This window comes from Phocoena sinus, chromosome 3 (assembly GCF_008692025.1).
Source record: "Phocoena sinus isolate mPhoSin1 chromosome 3, mPhoSin1.pri, whole genome shotgun sequence".
Lineage (NCBI taxonomy): Eukaryota > Metazoa > Chordata > Mammalia > Artiodactyla > Phocoenidae > Phocoena > Phocoena sinus.
In genome coordinates, this window is record NC_045765.1 from 12,972,735 (window position 1) to 12,988,085 (window position 15,351).

General features: G+C 48.5%; 1 protein-coding gene across 1 annotated transcript in view; it reads right to left on the reverse strand.

Moving 5' to 3' along the window:
• NWD1 (NACHT and WD repeat domain containing 1) overlaps window positions 1–12,749 on the reverse strand; it is a 74,803-nt gene extending 62,054 nt beyond the window's left edge. Inside the window, 7 exon segments of the mRNA XM_032628158.1 lie at window positions 583–1,305; window positions 1,308–1,581; window positions 1,583–1,842; window positions 5,561–5,858; window positions 10,377–10,493; window positions 12,670–12,713; window positions 12,716–12,749. Of these exon segments, the coding sequence (XP_032484049.1) occupies window positions 583–1,305; window positions 1,308–1,581; window positions 1,583–1,842; window positions 5,561–5,858; window positions 10,377–10,493; window positions 12,670–12,713; window positions 12,716–12,749 (1,750 nt within the window).
• Between the last annotated feature and the right edge of the window lie 2,602 nt (window positions 12,750–15,351).

The window sequence follows — 15,351 nt, forward strand, 5'->3', positions numbered from 1 at the left end:
CTGGTGGCGCGGTGGTTGAGAGTCCGCCTGCCGATGCAGGGGACACGGGTTCGTGCCCCCGTCCGGGAAGATCCCACATGCCGCAGAGCGTCTTGGCCCGTGAGCCATGGCCGCTGAGCCTGCGCGTCCGGAGCCTGTGCTCCGCAACGGGAGAAGCCACAACAGTGAGAGGCCTTAGTCGGTAACAATACTGGATGCAAGTGGGTCCTAATCCAATGAGTGATGTCTTTCCAAGAACAGGGAAATTCAGACAGAGAGACACACAGGGAGAAAACCACAATGTGGTCAGAGGTGGAGATTGGAGTGATGCGTCTACAAGCCAAGGAATGTTGAGGGTCGCCAGCAACACCAGAAACTAAGAAAAAGGCCTAGAACGGATTCTCCTTTAGGGGCTCCGGAGGCAGTGTGGTTCAGCTGACACCTTGATTTCAGACTCTGGCCTCCAGAACCATGAGAGAATAGATTTCCATTGTTCTAAGCCACCCAGTTTGTGATTTTGTTATGGCTGCCCTTGGAGAAGAATGCACGTGTTCTATCTCAATTCAGAAAAGAGTGAAAACAACAGAGACTCACCGGGAAGACACAATGTATAGCCCAGCACTCAGGGCACCAGCAGCTGCCCACGTGTCTGCTCCAGGCGGGCACACAGCTGGTGCATCGCCTCCTTAGCAGTGGAGGCCAGAGGGGCTGGCACGGTGAAGGAGGCCCATTTCCAGGCCTCCTCGAAGGCCAGCCTCAGCTGCCCCGGGTGCCCACACTCTGGGAGGCTGGCCCAGAGCAGGTCCCTCTGCATCAGGCTCAGCGTCCTCCTTGAGGCGGCCAGCAGGAGCTGAACCATCTCTTGCCCTTGGTTTCCAGAGAGGGGTTTCACCTCCCAGTAAGCACCTGGGGCCGTGAGCACCTGCCGCATAGTGTCTAAAACACCCTGCTGTCCTGAGCAGACCGAGAGGATGAGGTGGACCCTTGGGGGGCACTTGGGAGGCAGCCAGGGGACCCTCCGAGCACGGACAGAGGCTACCTCATCCACTGAATCCAGCAGGATCACAAGGGACTCAAAGTTTTGGCAGGAGACGGTGTGGAGGAGGGTGTGGAAAAATTGTACCACCCTGGTATGGGCCTCCAAGACCTGGGCAGGGGGCAGGGGTAGCCCATAGGCCAGGCACATCTGGAAGCAGATGCTCTGGAGCAGGCCTCGGGCGTCGGAGCTCATCTGTGACGTCCCCAGAAACCGCGGAACGGTCACTGTCTTGTGGCCAAGCAGCCCTGGCATTTGCTCAGCCAGCTTGCACATCAGAGCGTCTTTCTGATGCCCGGGGGTCCAAAAAGCACCAGGGGTGGGTGGGGGTGACCGTCGCTCTGCTGGAGCCGCTGCCCCAGCTGGGTTAGGAGCTCCTGGTGCCCACAGGTCTGGGGGGCCTCGGCACTGAGCCCCAGGTAGTGGCAGACCTCCTGATAGAGCCAAGCCAACTCCTGCCTGCCTGCTTCCAGTTTCTGGAGCCACTCGAGGACCTGATGGTTAGCTCTGGCCACAAACTGCTCCCCCAGTTCCTTTGGGTACCGTACATGAGCCTTGTTTGGGGGGGTCCACCAGGTCTCGGCTCCATGCCAGGTGGTGGGCCTTGAGAACTCTGGGCTGCATGTCAGCGATGTGCTCCTTGAGGCTGCTGAGAAGGTTCTGGGCGTCTGTGTCCAGGCAGCCGGCTGCAAGCTGGTCCACTATCTTGAGGGCGCAGACCTCCAGGATGTGTTTGTTGAGGTCTTGGATATCTCTCAGGAAGACGGTCGCCCCCTGGTCCCAGTCTGTTGAGTTCAGCAGGTCCCGTTCTATTTCCCCCTCGATGGCTGCAAAAGCGGAGGAGATGGGAAGTGAGTGTGGTCAGCATTATGTCATCAGTTGGCTCGAATGGGAGCACTTGGTAGACACATTCCGGGGATGGAAACATTGGTTCTCAAGCTTAGTGTGTTTCAGAGTCACCTGGCATAACCACGGACAACATGCAAACGAATGCACTCCAGTGTTTTCCAATAAAACTTTATTTACAAGAACAAGCAGTGGGCCAGGTTTTGTCCTTGGGCCATGGTTTGCTGAGCCCTGTCCCAGAGCATGCAGCAGCTGCCCTGAGGACCTGTATTTTCCAGAGCCGAGAGCTCACACTGACTTCTCCCTGGAGGCCATTGTTTTGAAATAGCAGTCAGACTGAGGAGTTATTTTTGAAGCCTCCCTGGGCTCAGCAGAGGATCCCAGCTCTCTAGCTGAGCGAGTCAGGCCCTTGGAGACAGGACTTAGTCTCAGAGCCAAAGACAAGAACCACTCAAAAGTCCTCCTTGGACTGGCCTCATGTGACCCTCAGCCCCACGAGTGAAGGTCAGAGACGAAGGCAGCTAACAGTCCCCAAACAGGATCCTTCTTGGACACATTTTGGCATGAACTAATCCAATACCATCTGTTCTGCCACCAGCAGGCTGTGTGACCCTAGGCAAATCACTGCACCTCTCTGAGTCTCTGTTTCCTCCCTTGTAACATGGGTGTACTAGTCCAACCTTGAAGGGGCTGTTGTGAGGATTTTCTGTGAAATAATGCTTGCGAAAAGCTGAGCACCTTATGCTGAAAGAACAAAACTAAACTCAAAAGTTTACAGTCTGTGATCTTATCTTCTATGATATGGTTGAAATAACAAAATAAATGAGATGGAGCTGGGTTAGTGGTTACCAGTGCTGTGGTTTGTGGGAAGCGGTGAGTGCTGCTCTAAAGGGACAGTGGGGGGAATCCTCGTGGTGAGGGAACAGCCCTGTGTATTGACCACAGTGGTTACTCGAAGCTACACAGGTGAGAAAATTGCAGAGAAGGAAATGGGCGAGACAAACATACACACACACACTCACACACACAAATGGTGTCTGTACAAGTGTGCTCTCTCTGGATTGTGACAATATCCACTTCCTGGTTGTGTAATAATATTGCACTCTAGTTTTGCAAGATGTTACCTTTGGGGGAAAATGGGTAAAGGATACCTCTTCCTCCTTTTTTTTTTTTTTTTCTTTTGGCAATTTCCTATGAATCTCTATTTCAAGATAAAAATTAAAAAAAAAAAAAAGTTGGGCGAGGTGCCTGGAAAATAATATGCTCTGAAGGTGCCGTCCATGACGTGCCCCTGAACTCCACAACTGTTTGTGCTTTCTGCTGATGTCAAGGAGTTTCTATTTGTTCTTTCAAGTGGGACTTCTTAATGGGCAAGGTTTGACATGATTGCTTAGAGATCTCATTGTTGAATGAGATCATGGCCGGGACAAGACCCTTTAGATCCCTCTAATGACTCCATTAGGTAATACCTCTGACTAGTTCCATTTTACAGATGAGGAAAAGGAGAGTCCAAGCTGCCAAAAGTCAATACGGCTGGAAGGGGGCAGGGCTGAGATGTAAATCCCGGCCCATCCCATAGTTGACCCCAGACGCTAATTACAGTCCCCATGTCAGACATCTCTATGAGAGCAATTAGCTCACTTGGCTTTGTGTCACAGAGCAAGCAATAGCAACATGGTAAGTGCACAAGAAACAGTAGCCTTAACATTATTATCCATATAAAAGTGTATTCAAAATTGATATGTCAGGACTTCCCCGGTGGTACAGTGGTTAAGACTCTGTGCTTCCAGTGCAGGGGGCATGGGTTCGATCCCTGGTCGGGGAAGTTCCGCATGTCGTACAGTGGGGACAAAAAAAAAAAAAAAAATTTGTATGTCATTACTAACCTTAACCAAAGGGTCAAGGTTAGGATCACCTGTGATGTCAAGTAGGCCTCAGGTACCCCTGATGCGATGGGATGGGGAGGGAACTTTACCTCTGCAGTCTTCCTCCCCAAAATCTATAATCCCAATTTAATCATGAGAAAATACCAGCCAAGCTCAGATTGAGGGACATTCTACAAAAGACCTGGCCAGTACTCCTCAAAATCGGTCAAGGTCATGAAAAACAAGGTCATGAAAAACTGTTGCAGACCAGAGTAGCCTAAGGAGACAAAGGACTAAATACAATGTGGGATCCTGGGACAGAAAGACATTGATGGGAGAACTGAGGAAACCCAAATAAAGTCTGGAGTCTAGTTACTAGTCATGCACCAATATTAAATACCGATGTTCATTTCTGAGTTCTGGTAAATGTACCTCAGTCACGTAAGATGTTAGCATTGTGGGAAGCTGGGTGAAGAACCTTCGGGAACTCTACACTATCTTTGTAGCTTTATAATGTTGTGACTTTTTTGTTCATCTAAAATTATCCTGAAATAAAAATTTTAAAAATTGGTATGTCTTTACTAGAATGTATATATATAATAGATAATAATCATATATTTTAATAAAATTAAAATACTATTAATAAATATCACTATATTCAATATCTTTAACTAAATCAATATATTTAATATGTTGATAAAATGGATTATATATTTTATAATGTGGGTAATATAAATTCATATATTTAATTTTTTTTTTTTTTTTTTTTGCGGTACGTGGGCCTCTCACTGCTGTGGCCTACCCCGTTGCGGAGCACAGGCTCCAGACGCACAGGCTCAGCGGCCATGGCTCATGGACCCAGCTGCTCCACGGCACGTGGGATCCTCCCAGACCGGGGCACGAACCCGTGTCCACTGCATCGGCAGGTGGACTCTCAACCACTGCGCCACCAGGGAAGCCCTAATATTTTTGATAATATAAATTCATATATTTGATAGTGTGGATAATATAAATTCATATATTTAATAGTGTACGTAATATAAATACATATATTTCATAGCGTGGGTAATATAAATTCATATATTTAATAGTTTGGGTGATGTAAATTGACATACTAATAATCCATAAGCTGACATTACTAACTCATAAATAATAAGAAGAACCTATCTCTTGCTGACAGTCTATAGTAGGGCAATGGCTTGATCACAATGCATTTTTAGAAAAATCTTTCTGGTAGCCAGTGTGGAGGATGGAAAGGGCAGAGGACAAGGCCAGGGGTGAGAGGTAAGGGACCAGCTGGGAGCTGGGTGGTGGACTCAGACAGTCACAGGGGGGAATCCCTATTCTCCCACTTGGGCAAAAGAGACTCCTTCTTCCTCTGCCTCAGTTTTCACCTCAGAGGCAGGTACATTGATGAAGGACGACTCCTTAGCAGGGGACGGCTCTCGACTAACACAGGGTGACCCACTCTTCCAGTTTTCCTGGAACTGTCCTAGGTTTGGTCCTAAAAGTCCAGCATCGTGGGAGTGGCTCAGTCCCAGGCAAACAGGTATGGGGTCATCGTAGTACACGTCCCCCAAAGCCAGGAGCCTGCTTGGGAAAAGGAAAAGAGCCAGGGAAGGAGAGAAGAATCCTAAGAGACTGAAATTAACCAGGACTTGACTTAACTCTGTTGGATCAGAAAAATAATCTTTCTCAGAACTAGGGCTCCGGGAGCTAGGTTGGTTTGGCATTTATAGAAATGCAGACTGTGGCGTTTGGACAAAACGTCATGTGTATTTTAAACGGGTGGATGTTTCCTGGGGACCCGCAAGGGGAGTCCCGGCAGCCTCACCTGACCGGTGGTAGTGGTGCCACTTCTCCTGGGTGATGAGGCCCAGCCTGGCGGCCTCCTGGGCTCCAGAGCGCAATGCAGAGATGAGGGTGGCCTCCTCGTGCCCACGGGCCTCCCCGCTGCCCAGGGTCTGCAGCAGGTAGGTGGGGGGAACGGCGCTCTCGTCTGTCCGGAAGCGTCGTGCCTCCAGCTCCAGGTCACGTGGCCTGGCGCTCAGCTGAGCTTTCAGCGCCTCCCACTCCTTTTCCTCGACCAGCGAGGGACCGGGACGGGGGCCGTACTGGTCACCTACGAGGGCCTGGAGGAGAGAGGAGTGTGGGGAGTAGAGGTTCAGATCTTGGCTTGGGCACTTAGATCCGTGACCCTGGGTGAGGCATGCCGAGCCCTTAAAGTGGTCCTGGTGGTTGTACCATGGAGATAATTATATTAAAGTAAGCAGATAGGTGAGTGGGTCCCCAGAGGAAGAGTACCAGCAATGGCTTTCTAGACATAAGAGAAACCATTTTGGCCTAAGCCATTTTGTGATCTAAGCCTGGCTGCAATGCTTGTCCTTGAACACATCTCAGTAAATCAATGATCTTAAGGGAAGTGAGGGAATGCACGAATAATGGAAAAGCAGTCAAGAAACAATAGTCCAGTGATAAAAAGAGTCCCAGCTCCTCCTCAAGGGATATACGTATAATATATCTTTGAGTTCTCCAGGAACCAAGACCCCCACCCAAGTGGAGGGTAGAATGATGACGTGGACCCTGCTGACTTCAGTCGACTAAAGTTTGGACTCTGTGAACCTTTGCCCCAATTCTATGCTGAAGTCTCCTCTGCTCAAGCCCCTTCATGAATATACACGTACCCTGAGCTTCAAACTTCCCCAGTTTTGCTGTTCGGGGAGACACTGCTTTGGGAAAGGTCCCCGGTGTCCCCCTTACTTGCTGCAGGTCATAATAAATCCTTCTCCTGATCTTCCACTTGTGAGTGAAACAATATTGCCTGCCATGCCAGTAAACAAAGGATGTTGCAGCCATCGAACCGTCACATTACAGCCTCCCCGACGGTGAGCCCTGAGGAAACTCAGGAGGGAAACAGGGTGCCTGCCGTCAAGGAGTCCGCCACTGCAGCCACCCCCAAAGATGCACCCTGAGGAGACTCAGGATGTGAAAACACAGGATGCTGGCCCCAGATAGCTGAGGTGTATATCAAAGGAATAATTTCAGTGAGCCCAAACTCTTGCATCTTCCCATACATAGGAAAGCAATAAATTCCTTGACTTAAGATATCTGGTTTTCTTTAACAGTAATCTTTTGATATTCTTACTACATGATCTTTGTTGCAAAAACTCCTATCTATATATGCTGGTTTCCCCTTTTCCTCTTTGGAGCAGTCTCTCTGTGTTATTTGAGATGCTGTCTCCCAGGCTTGAAGTCCTAAGAATGTCCACCAAATAAAACATAACTCAACTTTTAGGTTGTGCATTTTTTTTTCAGTCGACATGATTTATCTAAGGATCTTAAACTGGAAGACTATCCTGGATTATCAAAGTGGGCCTGAAATGTAATCCCAAGAGTCCTTATCAAGAGACAGGCAGAGGAAGATCTGACACAAATAGAAAAGAAGAAGATGCTGTGACAACAGAGGCAGAGACTGGGGGAGTGCAGCCACAAGCCAAGGAATACCTGGAGACCCCAGAAGCTGGAGAAGACAAGAAGATTCACCCTGAGAAAGCTAGGAAGGAGTGCGACCCTGCTGATACCTTGATTTCAGACTTCCGGCCTCCAGATTGTGAGAGAATAAGTTTCTGTCGTTTTAAGCTCCCTGCCCCCCACATTTGTGGTCATTTGTTATGACAGCCACAGGAAACACCTTGTTTACCTATTACTAGGTGCTGGCTTGTCCCAGCAATAGAGCTGTGACAAGAATGAAGGCCTCCCTTGGCTCTGCCCAAATCTCACACTCTGATGTGGCCCTGGGGGCAGGACTGTCCCCAGTAGCAGCCAGGGAGCAGGGCCAGATGAGGGGGGAGGTGAACATGGGTCTCCAAAGTGCCGGGTGGATCCTGTCTTTAGAATTTGATATTTTGTTCCTCATGGATTTGGGGGGTCAATTTTGATATTAAAAATAAACATTGCATTAAAATATTAATTATCTTGATAACTAAGATTTTGGAAGGATTTGCAAGGTCCCTGGGCCATTTGGGCCTGGGGGAAGCTCAGAGATCATCCTCCCTCCTGTCCCCCATCCCCCATGCCACCTGGAAGCTGCATTGTGCTTTTTTTTTTTTGAAAAACCAGAAATTGTATTTTATCATCACTCCTCTGCTTACAAAAACAAACAATAAAACGTCTATGAAGGATTTCCACGACACTTAACATAACCCTTAGCTTTGGCCCGTAAGGCCCCTGTGAATTGGTTCCCGCCTCCCTGTCTCTCCAAGTTTATCTTGTACCACTAATGCCCTTTTCCATTTTGCTTCTGTCACATTGACCTTTCTGTTTCTATGATAAATGTGCTCATTCTCACCTCAGTACGCGGGCCTCTCACTGTTGTGGCCTCTCCCGTTGCGGAGCACAGGCTCCGGACGCGCAGGCTCAGCGGCCATGGCTCACGGGCCCAGCCGCTCCGCGGCATGTGGGATCTTCCCGGACGGGGGCACGAACCTGTGTCCCCTGCATCGGCAGGCGGACTCCCAACCACTGCGCCACCAGGGAAGCCCTGCATTGTGCTTTTGATTGCCTGCAATTTGAGTTGCAAAATCGCATTCTTCCTGGAGTTCATTTTCTCCCCACCTCCCTTTTTTCTTTACAAAATGTTTTTCTTTTCTTTTTTCTTTGAAACACAACAAAATGATCAATCATCAGGCTCAATCATCAGCAGAATTAGAAGACTGGAAAAAAAATGTGTGAAGGAGATACGTAAGCCAGATGGTACAGCCTTTCAAACGTTAGGATGTATTTTAAAGCAATAATTAAAATTGGAAACTATACTCAACATTTTTTAATAACCTATAAGGGAAAAGAATCTGAAAAAGAATATATATGTATAACTGAATCACTTTGCTGTACACCTGAAACTAACACTACATTGTAAATCAACTATACTTCAATAAATAAATAAATAAAATAAAGTGGTTCAAACTTCCAGTTATAAGACAAATATGTCCTGGGGAGGTAATGTAGGTAACACTGCTGTAGAGTATATCTGAAAGTTGCTAAGAGACTAAATCCTAAACATTCTCATCACTAGGGAAGAACATTTTCCTTTTTCATATCTATATGAGCAGATGGGTGTTAACTGAACTTATTTAATAATCATTTCACAACACATATAAGTCAAGTCATTATGCTGTACACTTTCAGTGTTGCATGTCAATTATATCTCAATAAGATTGGGAAAAAAAGAAAAATTGATGCCAACATACAAAGAAAAGTATAGAACAAAAGAATGAAAACACAATGGTAACTGTATAGATAAAACTTGATACATAATAAAGAAAGTTTTTCGCATCTGCTGCCAGGTCTTAGTCTTTTTTTTTTTAAGGAGACAATCTCTAAGGCAGCACTAGAACTTCTGGAAGTGCTGGAAGTGTTCACATCCTTGCTGTCCAATATGCTGGCCACTTGACACAAGTGACAACTGAACCACCGTAATGTGGCTGGTGCAACCAAGGAGGTGAAAGTTTAATTCTACTTGACTTTAATTAATTTAAATTTAAATCACCACATGTGGTTCATGGCTACCGCATGGGGCAGTGCAGTTTTAAGGCCAAACAGGCCTCATCTATTTGTCTTTATTTCCCTAGAAAACCGTTTTCATATGGGGACTACCCTCTCCTAATTCCTACATTCTTATCTCCAGGAGAGGTTTTTTTCTGGGAGCTGCTCAAAGCTTCTTTGTGATTAAGATGTATTGGGCAAAGCTACTTTCTTGACTTTTTTCGTCTTTACTTTCTAGGACGGGGTAGGCAAATTTTTCCAACAAGGGCCAAATAGCCAATATTTTCAGCTTTGCAGGCCAGACGGTCTATGTGGCAACTACTGAACTCTGCCATTGAAGCTGGGAAGCAGCCTTGGGCGATATGTAAATGAATGGGTATGGCCGTGTGCCAATAAAGCCTTATTTATAAAAACAGGTAGGGGGCCGGATTTGCCCCATAGACTGTGGCTTGCTGACCCCTGCTCTAGGATTTATGAGCCAAAATGCCATAGCTCTTGGTGTATCTGAAACTTGGTGATGTAATAAATCAAAACCCTGGAATATCATTTGCTGGTCATAACCCAAACCATTAATTGTGAGCTGGGGGTTGTTCTGGTGTCAGAGGGAGTGTAGTTGGGGGCGAGAGAAGACCCTGATTGGTCTCACCTGGGGGGAAGTGTGCCCCTGAGGCAGGCTCCAGATAGGGCCACAGAGTCTGCTCCCAACACCATGGGGCACATTGGAGAAAAAAATTTTCAATACCCTGTAGATTTCCACTTTCTCTATGGTTTTCTAGGACCTCAACATTCCCCAGACAAAGTGAATGAGGTGAAAAACCCGGGGGAAGTTTCGGAGCAAATTCTAAGATCCCTTTGGGCTTCAACACTGCTCTCCAACTCATCTGCTGCTTCTACTTGACTGCTAATGTCTGGATCCCAGCTAGCTCTGCAGAAAAATGAGTGCTGTGATTGATTAGCAATGTCTGCCACAGGCAGCCTACGAAGATTGGGTATGATAGCAGAAATGCCACCCACTTCCCTCCACTGACGGGTTTGGATAAGAAGTAGGGGCCATATCCTGGTGGTAGAATGAGAAGTAAGAGCTAATCCATCCCTCCCAAGAGACTCACAACAAAAGCTGGCCCTATGGATGTTTTCTGACACCAGCCAAGCTCCTCCAAGCAGAGTTCCATGGTCATGTGGTTGGTGGCCTCGGTGTTCCGAATACCCCACCTCAGATCAACCACCTGGAAATAACAAGCATGGGTTTGTCAGAAAGGTGGTAGGATGGGTGATTTTTTAAAAATTACCTTTGATAAAGGTGTAAAATTTCTTCAATAATTAAAAATTTTTTTAAATTAATTAATTTATTTATTTATGTATTTATTGGTTGGTTGGTTGTGTTGGGTCTTTGTTGTTTCTCTAGTTGCAGAGAGTGGGGTCTACTCTTCATTGAGGTGTGTGGGCTTCTCACTGAGGTAGCTTCTCTTGTTGCGGGGCACAGGCTCTAGGCCTGCAGGCTTCAGTAGTTGCAGCACGTGGGCTCAGTAGTTGCAGCACGTAGATCTAGGGCATGTGGGCTTCAGTAGTTGTGGCGTGCGAGCTCAGTAGTTGTGGCACACGGGCTTAGTTGCTCTGAGGCATGTGGGATCTTCCCGGACCAGGGATCGAACCTGTGTCGCTTACGTTGGCAGGCAGATTCTTAACCACTGTGCCACCAGGGAAGTCCCTCTTCAATAATTTTTGATAGCCTCTCCTCAAAGAGGGATATCTGGATCAAAAGAATTTGAATGACACCCATAATCCCAGTGTAATCATGAGAAAAATATCTGACAGACCCAGATTGGAGACATCCTGCAGGACACCTGGGCAGTTATCCCCAAGACTGCGATGGTCATGAGTACAAAGGAGAAGACCAAGGAGCTGTCCCAGCCACAGAAGAGTGGGAAGCTGTGACAACTAAACGTAACAGGGTTCCCTGGCCGGGGTCCTCAACCAGAGAGGGGACACGAATAGAAGACCTGGTGACAGTCAAGTAAAGTCCAGAGGTTGCTTAATGGTAACGTCCCGATGTCCATTTCTTAGTTATGACAAACATGCCCCGATAATAGATGTTTACAATATAGGGGAAGAAGTAGGTGTGGGGCATATGGGAACTCTGTACCATAGGCAACTTTCCTGCCAGTCTAAATTCTGAACTCAAAAATTTACTTAAAAACATTAAAAAAAAAGTTTAAAGAGCTTGGGCATTTTCAAACTGTTCCTTTTTAAACGAGGACATGTCCACACTTGTTCGCAGAGCTTTCTTTGCAAAGGAGGGTTTTCGTTTGGCCAGAATCGGATGTGGCGAAGTCTCCCTGGCAACCGCACGCTTGTGGTCCATTTTTGCCTGCTAGGCAGGAGCTGGCCAGGCAGAAGGGTTCAATTCAAGTAGTGAAGCTGACCCCACAGAAAGCTGGGTGAGGAGAGGGGGATGGGAATCAGAATGCTCCCTGCCTCCCTAAATTCCTTTGTCCAGAGGGAAAGACAAAATTCCTAATAAACTACAGCATGGGGTGAAAGGAGTGCAGTACTGGATGTGGCTGGAGGAGGAAGGGGAGAAGGAAAAAGTGTCAGCCACCAGCTCTGGGCAAGAACCTTCATCTCTCTGGGTCACTGTCTCTCCGACTGCGTCTTGAGGATGTTTACTGTGTTAGCTACACAGCACCTGGTGGACATTAAAGGGATGAACACGGGATGTTTCATCGGTGCTCAGCACCTATGTTTTCCTTTTTAGTGTCTCTGCCATTGAACTATGTCTCATGATCAGTGGCGGGCAAAGTCAGATTCCCATCACAGCACTGCTTCTTTCTTAGTAGTATATAAATGCTGGTGGGGGCCGTTGGTGTGATGGATGACAGTCGTAAATGGCAAGGAGGCAGCATCACCTGAAGCTGAGACTCCAAAGACAGTTTGTTGGTTTCCGCTTGGAAACGTGCAGGCAGCAACATCTCCGCCCTGGGATCGGTGCACTCTATTTGGGGCCCGTGGTGACTGCCCAGCTGGTACACCATTAGTGTCCCAGGAAAAAGGCACGTCTCACCTGCCTGCCCACCCCGGATATCCCAATGCCCTCTTAGATGCCCCCGAAGCTGCCCCAGTGCAGGGAGAGCCCGGGAAGGCAGGACAAAACAACAACAAAAATGACATGCCCAAGGAGCAGGGTCGCAAGGCAGCCACGCCTAGTACTTTGTGCCACACCACCTGTGCTGACCACAGTGCCTGTGGCCACGACCCCTCCACTCTCCTTTTTTAAGAGGACTTTAAGCCTCCGTGGTGTAACGCTGGCACAGGGTCCTTCTAAGCAAAGAGCCCGTGTGACTGCCCGGGTGGCACACCCTCGTTCCCTGACGCTGCGGCAGTGAGGAACAGTGGGGCAATTACCTCGGACATCAGGCCGTGCTTCTGGCAGAAGGTCTGTACTACGGGGTAGGCGGTGCTCTGTAGGGCTTCCCTCTCTGCATCCGTATCAGCAAGGAGTGGCGTGGAGGATATGAATAGGAAGAACCCAGAACTCTTCCCTGCCCCACGGCTCTACTTTTAGCCTCATTTGCTCCCACCAAGGCTGGGACCCTTCACAGTGAATCAAAAGATACAAAAAACAGGAGGTAAACCAGAAAGACCAACTACGCCCAGGACTTTCCTGTTGTTACTGCTAAAAGTCCCACATCCCAGGAAACCTCCCAGTTCCAGCTAACCAGGATGGTTGGTCACCTCAGGTTAGAATTGCCAGATAAAATACAGGACACCCAGTTGATTTACATTTCAGATAAACGATGAAAAACTTGATAGCCTAAGTATAGCCCACTCCATAGATCCCAGAATTTGCATGTCTGATAAGCCCTGTTCAACTTGCACTTGGGATGAACACCAAATCATTTATCCGCATAAGTATGCCCCTCTCTGCACACTATTTGGGATATACTTACGCTTAAAAGATTATTGGTTGTTTATCTCAAATGCAAGTTGAACTGGGAGCCCTGGTTTTGTTGCTGGTGGTGGCGGTTTGGTTTTTTATTTTTCCTAGAACTCTGGCAGCCCTACCTATAGAGTAAACCTGGATTCTGAGACTTTTCCCACCACTTGACTTCACTGTGTGGCCTTGTGCCCAGTGTCAGGCTATCCTCGGTTTCCCCCTCTGTAAAATGGGGGTGATGCCTCTACTTTGCAGGGCTGCAGCTCCCCAAAGTCAAGAACCTCTGCCTGTCTAGGTCACTGATAATTTCTCAGCCCTCAACCCAGGGGCTCAATAAATGTTGTTTTTGGTATAAATCAGGTGTTTTTGGTTTTGTTTTTGTTTTAATATCCGGAGAAGAGGTTATTAAACATTTACCAGCACACACCATGTAGTCTTTGCCTTCATGGAGCTTACGACCCGGTTGGAGGAGTCAGACATTAAATAAACACATAACTTGAATAACTACAGCTTATGGGTCCTGGGGCTTCATGGGTTCCAGGACCTGCTGGAGCCCAGTATGACTACAACACATGGGTGAAGTGAGAATCAAACCAGATATAGCTGAGGAGTGAACAGGGTCCCCTTCATGCAGAGCCTTGTAGCTACAGGAAGATTCAGGCACTTTTTAAGCCTAGAGTGTAGAATGTTCATCATTCATATTCGTTGCAATATCATTTGCTACTCAGAGTAACTGTGTCAAGTCAGGCTCTGAGCCTGGCTTATGGAAGAGGAAACAGAGGGTCAGGGAGGCTCTCCCTCACCAGTTCCTACGTGGGTCACTGTCCCGGTTGCTTTCACATCCAGGTGTCTTAGAGGACCCTGCGAGCCATGCCCATTGCCCTGGCATCCCCTGAGCCCTCAGCCCTGCCTGAGACCGTCGAGTTGATGAAGATGGCCACACTGCTGGATGGAAGTGCCGGGAGGGGGCCTGACTGACCCTGGAGAGGCCGCCGGCGGGTGCCCGGGCTGAGGGGCCTGACGTTCATGCTGCCTGCCCACCTGGACAGTCCTTCCCCAGGAAAGGACCTGGGCCTCAGAGACCTCACGCCAGTGGCCAGATGGCCTTCCTAGGAGGCCAGCCAGGCAGGGTCATCTGGAGCGGGGCTCCCATCTCACTCTCTCAGCTCCCCTCGGCTAGCTGCAGGCTCTGTCACCTCCAGCACCCCCGGGGGGCTGAACCAGTGGCTCTCCACTGCTCTGCTTGGTCTGCGAGTGCTAATGGGGGGAATGTTGGACAGTGGCCTCCCAGCCAAGGCCCCTGGATGTTGACTCCTCCAGGCACCGGAGCCTTTTGCCCCTCAACCAATTGCTCCTCACCCCGGGAGCTCAGCGGTCACCATAGCAACTGTGGTTTCCTGGCGCTTGGTGTTGGGGCCCAGGGACCAGCCAGCCTCCCAAACACCTGGGTCTCTTGGGGCTCCATGAAAGTTGAGCCTGGGCCCAGGTGTGCAGATGGAGGCCGTGCGATGCTGGGAGGCATGTCCAGTCCTGGCAGGACAGGCAAGAAGGACAAACTCAGTGGAACCCCCCCACCCCATCCTGTGCTCACCGATGAAGCACAGGTGCCAGGTGTACTATTTAAGCCAGCAGTTCTCAACTGGGGGCCATTCTGCCCCCCCCCCCGGGGACATTGCAATGTCTGGAGACATTTTTGGTTGTAACGACTGGGAGAAGGGGCGCTACTGGTATCTAGTGGGTGGAGCCCAGGGACGCTGCTCAACACCCCACGATGCACAGGATGGTGCCACCACGGAGAATTACCAGCCTGCAAATGTCAGCAGTGCTGAGAAACTGGGCAAGCAGCTTTAAATCAACTCTAGTTGGATCTCTTTGCCTGCAGGAAGTGTGCAGCCTGAGGAGCGCTCTCCTTGGTAAGAAGGGAGATTAGCAAGTCTCCAGGGGAGCAGTTAAGGACCTACCCATATGAAATTGAGATGTGTTCTTTGAAATAATCAAAAACACCACTTGAGCAACATGGATGGATCTTGAGGGCATTATGCTAAGTGAAGTAAGTCAGAGAAAGACAAATACTGTATGATCTCACTTATATGTGAAATCTAACAAAAGCCCAACTTAGAACAGAGAGTAGAACGGTGGTTGCCAGGGAC